At 41.4% G+C, this 15,391-nt stretch overlaps 1 protein-coding gene across 2 annotated transcripts in view; it reads right to left on the reverse strand.

The window, feature by feature from the left end:
* Positions 1–8,227: 8,227 nt before the first annotated feature.
* FGL1 (fibrinogen like 1) overlaps positions 8,228–15,391 on the reverse strand; it is a 34,474-nt gene continuing 27,310 nt past the window's right edge. For both annotated transcript variants that reach the window (XM_014576244.4, XM_006128438.5), the window contains exon 8: positions 8,228–13,031. In XM_014576244.4, the coding sequence (XP_014431730.3) occupies positions 12,872–13,031 (160 nt within the window). In that variant the 3' untranslated portion in view covers positions 8,228–12,871. The remainder of the gene's footprint in view (positions 13,032–15,391) is intronic.

Raw genomic sequence — 15,391 nt, forward strand, 5'->3', positions numbered from 1 at the left:
AGATGCTTTGCCTTCAGTCCACAATGTTGCTTGAGAATCATCTATTAGAACTGGGATTCCCAACTTTATGTCCCCACTCAACCTGGGCATGAGATTCCTCCGATCTTATAGTGAAGGAAAGAAGCCTGGACATCCTTCAAGCCTGGAGAAGATAATTAGGGCACATCTACACTATGCGGAAGATCGATGCTGCTGTGGTCAATCTTCTGGGATTCAATTTAGTGGGTCTAGTGAAGATGCACTAAATTGAAATCAGACCACGCCCCCATCAGCAGTGGTACTCCTGCTCCTCATGGGAAGCCAATGGGTGGGTTGGCTCCTGTCAACCTCCCACTGTGTATATGGTGATTTAAGATACATTGAGCTACACAATTAACATAACTGGAGTTTTGTATCTTGGGTTAACCTTTGGCTCTAGTGTAGACGAGGCCTCAGAGTGTTACAGTGGTTACCATCTCAAGAGCTCTTTGTGAAGCTCAAAAGCTTGTCTCTTCCATCTACAAAAGTGGGTCCAGTTAAAGACCTCATTTATCTCATATCCTAGGACCAATACATCTGTAACAATTCTGCAAACGTGCTTTCTCTTTTGAAGGAAATATATTTGTCTTTGGTTGGGAGGGCACAAGATGTCCTATGTTGCTTTGCAGTGACTCCCTTGTGGTCGACTAGTGCATGGAAATGACATGTTCTGAGGGGTGATGAGCATTGGACTTTTCTTAGTAGAGGAAGAGGGAAAGAAATATATGAATTTGGGGAATTCCAGATAGTATAATGAAAATATATTTGTTTTCTCTGTGGATGAAAATGGCTAATAAAATGTCAAAGGGCAAAATATTTACTGCTAGATACTATACTTTTATGTGTACAAATTTGAACAAACATTTAAACTAACACAAAATTATAATTACTTAACCTTTAATTTACATCTACACAGCAGAGCTTAAAGCTGCGTTTCTCAAACTGTGGGTCCCGACCTCTCGGGTGATCTCGAGCAACTTAGAGGGGAGTCGTAAGCAACTTAGAGGGGGGTCACGGTATCACAAAGTTTGAGAACCCCTGGCTTACAGTCAAATTAAGCTATGCAATTTCAGCTACATTAATTGCGTAGCTTAAGTCGAAATACCTTAATTTGGCTTTAGGTGCTGTTTACACAGCAGGAAGTTGAAAGAAAACTCTTCCCTCAACTTCCCTTACTCTTCATGAAATGAGGGTTACCATGAATTGGAGGAAGAAGTCCTCCAGTTTCACATTAGTTCAAAATAAAGGCTTGTAGAGTAGATACACTCTTTATTTCAGAATAACTTCAGTTATTCTGAAATAACGCTGCTGTGTAGATGTACCCTTAATCTGTAAACCTATGGATTTTGGTTGAACATTTAAAGCCCAGTAAACATTTCCAATTCTCAGCTGTATCTTGAAGAAACAATGAATGTGCCTATGATGGTTCTCAGGGCACCCAGTGTGACATTGCAAGACTGACCAGTTATATCATTAATATTCCCATTATTAATCAGTGCAACAAATCTGGTAAAAGATTTCTCATATAAGGTGTCATATAAAGTTATGACTTGCTCATTATGATTATCCTATTTGTATGCATATTTTTGTATCCAAAGTTATGAATTTGACCATGTACCAGTATTTCAAATGTGTTTTTTTTCCCATGGGTAACATCCACCAGGTAGTTTACATCCAATCTATCCAGTGCATTAGAAAAGGCCTAAATACATTAGAAGCAAGAAGAAGACCAAGGACAGGGTAGGACCACTGGTCAGGGAAGAGGGAGAAACAGTAACAGGAAACTTGGAAATGGCAGAGATGCTTAATGACTTTTGTTTCGGTCTTCACCGAGAAGTCTGAAGGAATGCCTAACATAGTGAATGCTAGTGGAAAGGGGATAGGTTTAGAAGATAAAATGAAAAAAGAACAAGTTAAAAATCACCTAGAAAAGTTGGATGCCAGCAAGTCACCAAGGCCTGATGAAATGCATCCTAGAATACTCAAGGAGCTGATAGAGGAGGTATCTGAGCCATTAGCTATCATCTTCAGAAAAACATGCAAGACAGGAGAGATTCCAGAAGACTGGAAAAGGGCAAATATACTGTCCATCTATAAAACAGGAAATAAGAACAACCCAGGAAACTACTGACCAGTCAGTTTAACTTCTGTGCCAGGGAAGATAATGGAGCAAGTAATTAAGGAAATCATCTGTAAACACTTGGAAGGTGGCAAGGTGATAGGGAACAGCCAGCATTGGTCTGACATGATTTATTCTTTACAAATCAATCTGATAGCTTTCTTTGATAGGATAACGAGTCTTGTGGATACGGGAGAAGCAGTAGATGTGGTATACCTAGACTTTAGTATGGCATTTGATACGGTCTCGCATGATATTCTTATCAATAAACTAGGCAAATACAACTTAGATGGGGCTATTATAAAGTGGGTGCATAACTGGCTGGATAACCGTACCCAGAGAGTAGTTATTAATGGTTCACAATCCTGCTGGAAAGGTATAACAAGTGGGATTCCGCAGGGGTCTGTTTTGGGACCGGCTCTGTTCAATATCTTCATCAACGATTTAGATATTGGCATAGAAAGTACGCTTATTAAGTTTGCAGATGATACCAAGCTGGGAGGGGTTGCGACTAATCTAGAGGATAGGGTCATAATTCAAAATGATCTGGACAAATTGGAGAAATGGTCTGAGGTATACAGGATGAAGTTTAATAAAGACAAATGCAAAGTGCTCCACTTAGGAAGGAACAATCAGTTTCACACATACAGAATGGGAAGCAACTATCTAGAAAGGAGTACGGCATAAAGGGATTTCGGGGTTATAGTGGACCACAAGTTGAATATGAGTCAGCAGTGTGATGCTCTTGCAAAAAAAGCAAACATGATTCCGGAAGCATTAACAGGTCTGTTGTGAGCAAGACATGAAAAGTCATTCTTCTGCTCCTCTGTGCACTAGTTAGGCCTCAGCTGGAGTATTGTGTCTAGTTTTGGGCACTGCATTTCAAGAAATATGTGGAGAAATTGGAGAGGGTCCAGAGAAGAGCAACGAGAATGATTAAAGGTCTAGAGAACATGACCTATCAAGGAAGGCTGAAAGAATTGGGTTTGTTTAGTTTAGAAAAGAGAAGATTGAGTGGGGACATGATAGCAGTTTTCAGGTATCTAAAAGGGTGTCATAAGGAGGTGGGAGAAAACTTGTTCATCTTGGCCTGTGAGGATAGAACAAGAAGCAATGGGCTTAAACTGAAGCAAGGGAGGTTTAGGTTGGACATTAGGAAAAAGTTCCTAACTGTCAGGGTAGTCAAACACTGGAATAAATTGCCCAGGGAGGTTGTGGAATCTCCATCTCTGAAGATATTTAAGAGTAGGTTAGATAAATGTCTATCAGGGATGGTCTAGACAGTATTTGGTCCTGTCATGAGGGCAGGGGACTGGACTCCATGACCTCTCGAGGTCCCTTCCAGTCCTAGTATTCTATGATTCTATGTTGATGGATCATCAGGACACTCAGCTTGCACAATAGCAGAAGGTGTTTGTACTACCTAATGGGCCTTCTTGTGGACATTTTAGCCAGAATATGGGTGTAACAGGATGGCACTCACCTCCTATGAGCATTCCCCATCTGTCTGAGTGTGTATGCCTTCACTTAGCTGTTAGATTCTTTGGCTGCTCAGCTTTCTTGCTGAGTTACACCCCTTTGTGAATCACTCAAAACCCCTTCCAGTGTTTACCCTTAACAGGGGCTCTTAAAAGGGCTTGTTGTGTCTTGCAGTTTTGTGATCTTTGTAACTATCAGCCACTTTGCTTGTAATTGGCTCTGGGCTGCATGCCACCCTCTGATGGGAGGGTGTGTGTGAGTGGAGTGTGCTTGGAGTGAAGGAAACAGCAAGGCTAAACATGTGTAGCCAGGAGGTGACTAATTAAAGACACAAAGGACCTTGACTGAGGGAGGTCTGGGCATGCTTCTCGGTGACCAACATGGAAGTAGAAACCCTGCGTCAGTGACAGGAGCTGCCCAGTTCCAATAAAAGGAGAGAGCACGTGGCAGAAGCCCTCTTTCTGACCAGCTGGTGGGCTGGGATCCATGGCTAGAGGCAAACCTGGGATTGGCATTTCCACTAATGGACTAAAGACTTTCCAATCTTTTGGAGTTACCAGAGACTTTACAAGCCAGCAATTTACTCCATACCAAATGGTTACATTTACTTTGCCAGCAACTTGGCTGAGAACTTGCCTGAGACTGACCCTCTGAAAGGAATACACAGCATAGTAATGGGGTAGCAGTGTGTAAGAGGTAGACAGCAGAAGTAATTCTAGACCAGTAGAGCTTCAGAGAAAAGTCAGGAAAACTATAGGCCAAATTCTGACAGAATATCTCCCTTTCTCCTTCCTCCCTCCCTGAGAAAATAAACAAATATGGTGCTGTGTTAGGTTTCTGATTGTAGGGAGAGGTTAGAAGGCAGAGTTCTAATGGGTGCGCGCGCACGCACGCACACACGGCAATCTCACTCCATTTAACTCCTGCTGATTTGTGATGTCCATGCTTTTTAATCTCCAAAAAGTTTAAAAATCTGAAGAGAAAGGAAACCTATCAAAATTACTGAGACATTGAGACATTTTTCACAAAGGATGCTTAAATACGGGCTTTTTCTCCACTTGCATTATTGCTGGTAGCTAGGATAGTGTTCTGTGTTCAATGATGAATGACACAGCATTATCCTTATTATTTCTTTGATTGTTTTTTATTGGGTTGTGTAATTTGTATCAAGTGAAACAAACCTGCCCTTTGTTATGGTTCCTATCTAATGATTGAACAAATAAACTGATCTTTATTCTGCACTCTTGAATGAATACTGACTGGACTATGCTCCAGGACATGTTCAGACCTGTAGAGGAAACAAATTAATACCAACAGGCAATGCCAGGCACAGCAATGAACACTTAACAGTTTATGATATCACTTCCAAATTGTCCTTTTAAAAAAAAATCCAACTGAAGCTGTTATTTGAAAATAAAGGTGTTGCTTATTTGATAAGAATCATAGGATTACATCTGAGTTAATTAAAAACACTTTACTCCTAAATTTTAATGGAATTCAAAGGAATTATACAAAGAAAAACATGGGGGTAGGTTGACTTATTTTATTTTCATAATTCCACCAATATATCAGGTGCTATTCAAGCAACTAGGTGGAGAAGGTCTTTGCCATCACAAGTTTACAATCCAAATAAGCTATATGGGAAAAAACATGGAAAGACATATGCTTTGTGTAATCACGTTGTACATCTGTCTACAGTACCTTTTCTCATGAGATTTCCAAAAAGGGAAGGGAACTCGTTTTTTCTGTCACTTTTGTAGTCAAATGTTAGGAACATGTCCTTCCTCAACTGACAAGTATTGTTAGCTGTCTCATAATTTAAAAGACTGAATTTATCCTATAGCAAGCTCAACAAACAGTTTAATATTTTTCTTAGACTGGTAAGTTTGAGAGCAATCTATTTTTTTCCTACTGGAGAATTTACTATTTAAACCTTCTGTGTCTTATATTTACATTAAGTGCAATTTGATCAGCCTTAGTAGGGCTTCTCTGAATGCATTAAGTAATCTTCCTTCCTTTTTTCTCTCCAAAATAAGGGCAATTTTAGTTATCTGTAATACCCATTCATGGCTTGGCAGAGAATGAACCCTACTCATTTCAGGCTTCTGGAAGAAATTTGAGAATTCCCCCAGGAAAGAATGCATGCGTAACATCTCTAGAAACCTGCCTTTTTGTTTGCATTGGAAAAACAAGCTTTCATCTTCACTCTAATGATTTAGATTTATAGGTCGTGCAGAAGGGAGATGGACGGTAACTTTGAATTTAACAAGTAAATTGGTTAGAAATACCATCTGGAGGTTCTCTTTTGATATTGACTACATCATATTGTACAGGTATTGTATCTTCCAGCCTTCTGTGAATTTTCTATGTGACTGAACTATTCTGCACTCGAATGGCACAAATGCATCCAGTCCTTTGACTCGATCTTTTAAAATATTTGTATTGCTACAAAAAGTGTAAGTTTAAAATACAGTATTGAATTTAAACTAAAGTTTATACTGCAGCATAGAGGAGTATTTGAGCCACATCTCACTCCCCATTCTAGTGTCTGAATGCCACACATTTGTGTATCTAACGCTTAGCAGACCCTGTGAAGTGAAAGTAAATGTCACACCTATTTTGCAGAGGGATTCAGTATCACAGTGTAAATCCATGAGAGCACTCAGAGCAGAATCTCCATCTCTATCTCTAGTCTGCTGCCTTAACTACTAGACTTTTCTTCTGTATTTTCCAATGTACAGTGTGTGACATTAGAAGGAATCTAACAAACCCCGTTGCCAGCTTTGTCTACATATTCACTCTGCTGATACCATTATTGGACCTAACCAAGTGAGTTATAAGATCAAGAACACATATTCCTGTGCATCCAGAAATATAATTTATGCTATCATGTGCCGAAAGTGTCCGTCTGCTATGTACATTGGACAGATGTCTCAGACACTTCAACAAAGGGTCAATGCTCACAAAACAGATATTAGACAGGATCACAAAAAAATTAAAACGTTTCTTGCCATTTCAACCAGAAAGAACATTGTCTCAATGACTTGATTACCTGCATCCTGCTTCAAAGACCTTTTCACACCACATTTGAAAGAGAATCCTCTGAACTGTCATTCATGCTTAAATTCAACACTTTACACTTAGGTTTAAACAAAGATATTATCTTACCCATTATGAAGTTATTCCTATCTGTCAGGGTGGTCAAATATTGGAATAAATTGCCAAGGGAGGTGGTGGAATCTCCCTCTCTGGAGATATTTAAGAACAGGTTAGATAGACATCTGTCAGGGATGGTGTAGACGGAGCGTGGTCCTGCCTTGAGGGCGGGGGGCTGGACTCGATGACCTCTTGAGGTCCCTTCCAGTCCTATTATTCTATGATTCTATGAAGATAGCTTCCCCAATTATCACCTTTAATATCATTAGCTCACAGACATTTACCTCCCCCGCCCATCCCCGTTCTGTTCTGAAATTTGATTTGTCCTTTTCATATGTGTTCTTTTTTAAAAAAAATTATCCTTTGGTATATATGGTTGTGACAATTTTCTTCCACTATTTGATCTGAGGAAGTGGGTCTGGCCCATGAAAGCTCATCACCTAATAAACCATCTTGTTAGTCTTTAAAGTGCTACATAGTCCTGTTTTTTATTCCAGCTACACCAGACTAACTGGCTACATTTCTATCACTAAATAGCAAGTAGCACTGAATTGGGCAGGACACGAGAAGCCAGGTAAAACCATGGAGAGATACATAAATACACCTCCTGGTCTTTTTCTTGTTTGGAACTGAGGGAAATGTGTACAGCAGTTTGTTCACATGTGTTGTGAATTTATTCATATTTGCATAAGGAGATACGAGGTTTGCTATTACTTTCCTTAAATTATGGATTTTTTTGTTTTTATTTTTATCTTAATGCCATATGAATCAAATACAGCCAGTCCCCGAGTTATGAACGTGTTACAGACCAAACATTTGGCCGTAACTCGGAATAGTCGTAACTCGGAACCCATTGAGTTACATTGAAACCATGCTGTTCATAAGCGCGAGTCGCATTCGTAACTCGGAACCCGCATTTACGACCGCTTTGGTCGTTAAGTGCGGATGGTTGTTAAGTTGAGGTGGTCCTAAGTTGGGGACTGGCTATATCTCCCAAATAAACACTCTGGTCCTCATCTCTCACCCAGTCATCCATGCCATCATCCTGATAGTAGAAGCTGCTTCTGCTAAATCATTGCATCTTCCAGTGTCTAAGTTCTGCCACCTTCTTGGATGACACACTCACTGCTTTCTGAACTGCACTTGCCAAGTCCAGGTCTCTGTCAAATAGCTTTTCTGCTACTGAACCGGCAATGGGAAGTCTGCTGGCAAAAGCAAGTCAGGTTTAGTATTTCAAGGCTAGACATACTGACTGTAAAATAAGATAGAATCTCTCTGCCATCATAGGGTATGAAATGAGAATAAACTAGAGTCAACTTTCACTTATTTTGGAGGACAATATGGGGAAAATCATCATGTTGGCCACATTCACTCATTTTGGCTTGTTCTAAATCCCGTAGGAATTCTACCTCTTATTCCTTTTTTCCCAGTGAATAAAATATGACAAACTAGATGTGATATTACAGAATGTGTTTATTGTACATGATGTAGTTGAAATATATAGCTCACTCATACAAAGTCTGAGCTATGTTACATGTGATGATGACAGAAAAGTGTTCAGATGAGGAGCATGATATAAGGATCTCAACAGCACTGGCTACAACAGAGTTCCAGAACAGAATAGAGACCTAGATATAATATTGATTCTAAAGAAAAGAGCTAATTAAGCTTCTTTTTAAAAAAAGTTTCTGACTATAGTAACACCTATGCTATGGCTTCATTCTGTAGCCACTTGGCACATGGAACTCACTTTTGAGGCAATAGGAATTCTGTACGAAAAGAACTTCAGCATCAGCTCTGTTATAGGAGGAGATGGTAACAACACCCTTTAGTTAAGGTTACTTAATACAGGCAGTCCCCGGGTTACGTACAAGATAAGAACAAACCTACAGTCCTTAAGTTGAATCTGTATGTAAGTCGGAACTGGCATCCAGATTCAACCACTGCTGAAACTGACCAGCGGCTGACTACAGGAAGCCCGAGGCAGAGTTGCTCTGCCCTGGGCTTCCTGGAATCAGCCGCTGATCAGTTTCAACAGGATGAATCTGGACGCCAGTTCTTACATACAGATTCAACTTAAGAACCCCAGGCATCCCCAAGTCAGCTGCTGCTGAAACTGATCAGCGGCTGATTCCAGGAACCCCGGGGCAGAGCAACTCTGCCTCAGGCTTCCTGTAGTCAGCGCTGGTCAGTTTCAGCAGTGGCTGAATCAGGATGCCTGGGGCAGAGCAGCTGAGATGCTGCCTGGTTGGTCCAGTAGTGCCCAGAGCGGCGCTACGGGACCAACCGGCAGCGCCCCAGCTGCTGTACCACAGGCATCTGGAGAAAAGCCGCGGAGCACGGGGGCAGCGGGACAACCCAGATGCGCCGCGGCTCTCCTGCTGCCCGCATGCTCCGTGGCTTTGCTCCCCGTCTCCCTGGTCTGCTGGTTTCCAGCAGACCAGGGAGACGGGGAGCAATGCGGAGCAAAGCCACGGAGCACGCCGGCAGCGGGACAGCCGTGGCGCGTCTGAGCTGTCCACGTGCTCCGCGGCTTTGCTCTGCCTTGCTCCCCGTCTCCCTGGTCTGTTGGTCTCCAGCAGACCAGAGAGACGGGGAGCAAAGCTGCTGAACACGCCGGCAGCGGGACAGTCGCGGCGCGCCTGGGCTGTCCGCTGCCCACGTGCTCCCTGGCTTTGCTCCCTGTCTCCCTGGTCTGGGGAGACGTGGAGCAAAGCCGTGGAGCACGCGGGCAGCGGACAGCCCAGACGTGCCGCGGCTGTCCCACTGCTGGCATCCTCAGAGGCTTTGCTTCCCGTCTCCCTGGTCTGCTGGTGTCCAGCAGACCAGGGAGACAGGCAGCAAACCCTGTTCGTAACTGCGGATCCGACATAAGTCGGATCCGCGTAACTCGGGGACTGCCTGTACTTCCATTGTAAGATCTTGTTGTCTGATGGTTATAGCTTTGCCAAACTTGAACTGTTTGGGCTGATTTTTTTTCCATGCTGGATATCTGCCTGAGGCTAACTTTCTTCTTTCTTTTTTAGACAAAGAAAGGAGAGGCAAGTTTAATCAAAAACAGTTTAGCCATTTCCTACAATGAGATTAAACAATTCTTACAGCTGTTCAGTTGAAAAGCTCTAGTACTGCAATGCTTTGGAACAGGAACATGAAAAATATAAGTCCGGGATGTATCTTTTGCTTTTTCTTAAAGAAAAAAAAAACCCACCCAGATCTGGCCAAATGATAAGCTTTTGAAAAGTCTGTTTACACATGACCAGTAGGCTTTGTAGTTCAATTATCCAATCACTCTCTCTGCTTTCCTACTCCATTGCATAGCTACGGGGGCAGAGTAATACTTTGCCTGAATTTGCTTCTTCTGGCTGCTGTGGCTGGCTGTTATCAGGAAAGCTTTCTCTACTGGGCTTGTGAGCTTTCCCCTTAAGGCCCCCAAACAGTTGGGGGAAGAAACTTCCTCACCTGAATGCAGAAGGGTCAAGAGCCAGATTTGGGAGGGGGAGGGTCAGCGTATGAGAGAGTAGATTGGAACAAGGACCCTGGTGAGGGGGACTGAGATTAGCAGAATTGGAATCCAGGGGAAGGAGAGGGGTGCTATGTTGAGATTGGATGAGAAGCCTGTGGGAGAGGAGTATGTGAACAATGGGACGGATTGAGAAAGGAAACTGGAATAGCAAGTCTGAGACAGGAGAAGACTGGGTCTTGGAAGGGGGAGTCTGGATCTAACTGGGCAAGGACAGTGGGAAGTGGAGTGAGGACTCGGGGGAGATCTAGACTGGGACTAGTTAGGAAAGGATCTGCAAGAAAGGGAACAGCTAGGACTGGAAAAGGTACAGGCTAAATAGAACAGTGACAGAAGAGGCCAGTCTTGTTGAAAGGCTCACAAGAGTCTGTGTTACCTGTGAAACATGCTATACTTCAGAACTTAGACTGAAAGTCAAGATTTCTAAGTCCCATTATTCCTTTGCTGTCTGCACATATCTGCAAAACCCTCTGGGAAAAGGTGTGTTTCATCTCCCCACTAGTCACTAGTTCAGACAGAAGGCAAATGGATACTATTATCGATTACTTCATGAGTTCAAGTGGCAGGTGTCTGTGCAGTGGATCTAAAGGTTCCAACCCTGCTGGGTGTCATGATGGAAATGCTGGGAGCAGCAGGTGTTCAGCTTTTTCAAAATTACACACACAAAAATGACATTAAAAGAATGTTAAGTTTGCTGAAACAAACGCTCAAAAATTAGGTACTCCCAGAACCAAAATTGCCCAAATAACCTTAATTTGGCTCCCTTGTGCCTATGTACTATAATACAGTCTTTAATTACAGGATTATACATACTTTTTTCCACTGAACCTCTGCCCCATTCAGTACACAGCATGCCCACTCATAGGTGCTGAAACTAGCTGTGCTGGGGGATATAGCAGTAACCTCTGAATTGAAATGGATTCAGGATTTTTAATTTGGTTCACTGGCTCTCAGCACCCCCATTACACAAATGGTTCCAGCTCCCCTTTGTCCACTAATTTTGGCTACTCAGTTTGAAACAACTAGGATGTGATCTTTCAGAGTACTTGGAGTTATATCACACTCTGTATGTTCAAAGCACAATTGCCATTGGCTTCAATTGCAGTTGTAAGAGTGTAACACAGAGGCAGAACTGAACCTGAGACTTCTGGAGCTTAGTGCATATGCCTCTACCACATGAGCTAGAAGCCAGCTGGCTCACAACTTCGGCTGTAGAGCAGATTCATTACTCTTTCTGTAAGTAGTCTCGGTGCCATTAGATGGGACAGTACACTACACCTAAGAGATGTATGGGTTACAATTGCTCTACTCAGGCACTCAGAAAATGAGGAATACTTTATTAATGGCCATGTGTGAAAAATTTGGTTTAAAAAGCTTGCCAACATCACAGAAGAACTCTATGGTAGAATTTTCTAGGCTAGCAAAGTGTCTTAGCCACAAGACAATCTTCTTCCAGAGTTCTGCCTCCTTCACTACACATCTTCCAATCTCTGCAACAAATGACACAGGTATCCTACAAACACCACATTCACTCTTCACAACTAAGATTCATTCCCAGACATGGTCCATTTTGTGTACTGATCACCCCTAACATTCTTGGAATGTTATTTTTGTGTGTAATACATAGTCGCATTGCTTTTTAAGACAATATAATGAATTTATTTTTATAAATATTTGATAAATATTTAGATAGAAATGGTTTTCAAATGAAAAAAAATCCAAAACAGTGTGGACCAATTTGGCACCTGCTCCTGTACCCCTAGTTCCCAGAAGGTACCAATTGCACCTTTGTGCAACCTAATCTCTTGTCCTAAGAGAGGGCAGGTGATATTCCTACTGTTATCCTTCAGAGGTTCTGCCTCTAAACTGCTTTAAATTCCACCAGGGCAGTGGTCTCCAACCTTTTTACACCCAAGATCACTTTTTAAATGACAGACCAAGCCAAGAGCTACCGCCCTGCCCCTTCCTTGAAGCCCCACCCTCTCTAGTCTCCTCCTCTCCATCACTTGCTATCCGCAATCCTTATACTGCTACTTAAAAAAAAAATCGCACCATTTCTCGCAGCTACTCACCTGTGCTGTTGCTCGGTGAGTAGCTGCTCCTCAAATGAGGAAGTTCAGAGAGGGCTCAAGAGCTACTCTTAGAGCCTCCGAGATCTACCGGTAGATCGCGATCTACTGGTTGGTGGCCACGGCACTAGGGAATCCAAAGGAGCCTCACCATCAGAAGCTACAACAGTAATGCACTCCTCCTTCCTGACCAATACCACCCACTTTGGCACCTGGAAGTTCCTGATACTTCTAGGAACCTACTGCTAAGTATTTTAGAGATGGAAGTTGCCATAAACCCAGAGAGAATTTTGTCCAGTCTGCAATCCCATGCACATTATTTGTATCTCCCGATTCAAAGCCAGATTCTATTTTCACGTATAGCCATGAAACACCAATGATTTTAATGAAGTTATTCCAGATTTATACAGGTTTCTGGGGCTGAGGATGGGAGGGAAAGAACCTGCCCACTGGTTTAATTTGCATGTATTTGCTAAAAGATTAACTAGATGAATTATATTAACTAGATACTTAAACAACATTAGGTTCAAAATCTGCCGGTCTGACCTTCATGACAACAGATTTCAGAGAATACCACCACCCATGCCATGTGTACCAAACAATTCCATTGTCTGTCTTAGCTGTATAAGGTCCTTTGTAGTACACACCATTCAGGTTGGAAGAGTGACACCTGGTGGGAAAGAAAGGGAAAACAAAAATAAGACATTCATGTTAATTTAACAAATCTGATTTGTCCAAAAGCTACAGGGATTTGTAGTTATTGCATGAGCCAAAGAAATCACAATGTTGATGACAGTCTAGTTTGACAGCTGCAAGAATCTGCATTCATGGGGCTCAATGGCACTAAACAATAAAGGCTAAATTAGGGCACAATTTCAAGGGTTCTTAGTGGCTTCAAAACAAAAAATTCTTTTGTTCCTTGATTCCATTCCGTTAACACTATTAGTTCCCTGACATTTTGCCTGCTAATCTCCCTCACTAAAGAATGTTTGCAGACTTGTTAAGATCATACCTAGCAACCAGGATACGTGGCAATAAAAACTTTGTGAAAGGAACGTGGCATAGTTCCTCTGTTGTTTTGGAGCAATTGCTCTAAATCCTGTATTAAGTGCCAACACTTGGGTTGTCGTGCAAAAATAAGAATAATCACCATCAGTTCAGTTGTTAAATGGCTGATTTCATATTTGTTGGAAAATATGAAATCTGTTTTCAAGTTAAATATAGACATTCTGGCAATCCTCCACTAGCTGGATCATCAGCGTTGCCATTTTAATTGGCATCCTTCTCGGACTCTTGAACACAGTACAAGTTAAATTTGTAACGGTCAGAGAAATACTTTGCCATGCTGCAGCCTCTCCCACCATTAATTTTGTTTCCATGAAGGAGGAGGAGGCTTGATGCTTGTGGACACATAGACAATTAAACAATTTATTCTCTAAGTTATTGTAGCAAATCTGTGTAACTTTTGTAGCTCCAGATTAGTACTTTGTTATTGGTAGCTAGTTGTCGCACATTAGGATGGAATAAAAGCAGCATTTAGGAAGAATTAAAAAAGAAAATCAATGATAAGCCTTAAGGATATAATTAGTGGTAAATGTTAGTCTTTCTAGGTATGTTTGCACATGTTTACACTTAACAGTTACAAAAGTCTGAAATTGATGCAATAATAATAAAGGCCAAATATTAAAATTGTTATGTAGCTAGCTGTTGATTTCAAACACTTTATTAATTGAATCATGCCATTTATAGGCTGAAAATTCACAATCTGCAGATATAAAAAGTGGCTTTGTTTTTCAGAATGGTTTATTTTGAACTGCTCACTCAAGCACAGACTTCCATAGCAAAGACATAGCAGGTAACAGAGTGACTAGCTACTGGACTTCCTTATGGACTCCTTTAACTGCATTTCCTTCTTTTGGTGGGAAACAGCCAAAAGTGGATTCTGTTGCAAGTACCATGAGCCAAGGATAACAGCTCTTAAATTGGTGCTGGGGAGCCAAAAAAGCACAACTACAAATATAGACAAATACCATGTATCAGTCTGGACAAAGAATAGCTAGACATGAAGAAGAAACACAACTGGCATATGATTGATTCAATGTTAGCTTTTCAGCTTATGTAAAATAGAAATTCATAAAGGTGTGCTTTTTTAAAGTTACACTGCCAAACCTGGCAGGCTCATGTACTTCAGAAATAGCCTATTTCCATTCCTATTGCTTTCCTGATCCTTTTAAGACAAAAACTGCATTTCAACAGATTTTAAAATGAAAAACAAATTTCTACCCAGATGGGAGAGCCTATATAAACCAATCCAGGCCACTGGTTCTTCCCATGATTGCTAATGTGTTCGTGACAAATGAGTGTTCTGAATGTTTTCATTGCATTGTGCCTGCCTGCTTTGTTCTTGTGTACAGGCAGAATACTAAACTTTGCAAGCATTCTGCTGAGTGATTCAGTGTGCACTTCAGTAGTAAGTGCTTACTCAACAAAATGGCAGAAGCTAGGCGGTGGGGTAACTTCATTAGCAGCTTTCCTCTTTAACCCTGAACAGAGTTGCTACAATACAAGACAGTATTATAACTTTGAGAGAAAAAGACCCACAGCTAATAGAAACCTGCATTGTAAGCTAGCTGTCCGTGGCATATATATGACACATCACAACAGTACAATAGATAAAGAGAACTGTCAAATTCTGTCATGCAGCTATTTCCACAAAGATATAATGCTTTTTGCCTGAGCCTATTAGAGATTATTTATGAGAAAAATGGACTCAATTGACTAATAGTTATTGGTGCTTCATCACCCATGTAAGCAGTGATATGTTCTCACAATCCTATGCAATTTAAGGGCTGGAGGTTCATTGGAGCAGGATCATAATGAATTTTTTTGTATAGCTGTAATTGTAGCTTTAAGTAGAAACGCAGACAACCTGTGGTTTACCTACAATATTATATCCCAATTTCTTGCAAAATCTGTTATGTTGATTCTTCCCTAGCATATAGTAAAAGATAAAATTAATCTTGAAACAAA

Source organism: Pelodiscus sinensis, chromosome 4, assembly GCF_052426305.1.
Source record: "Pelodiscus sinensis isolate ZL-2025 chromosome 4, ASM5242630v1, whole genome shotgun sequence".
NCBI lineage: Eukaryota > Metazoa > Chordata > Testudines > Trionychidae > Pelodiscus > Pelodiscus sinensis.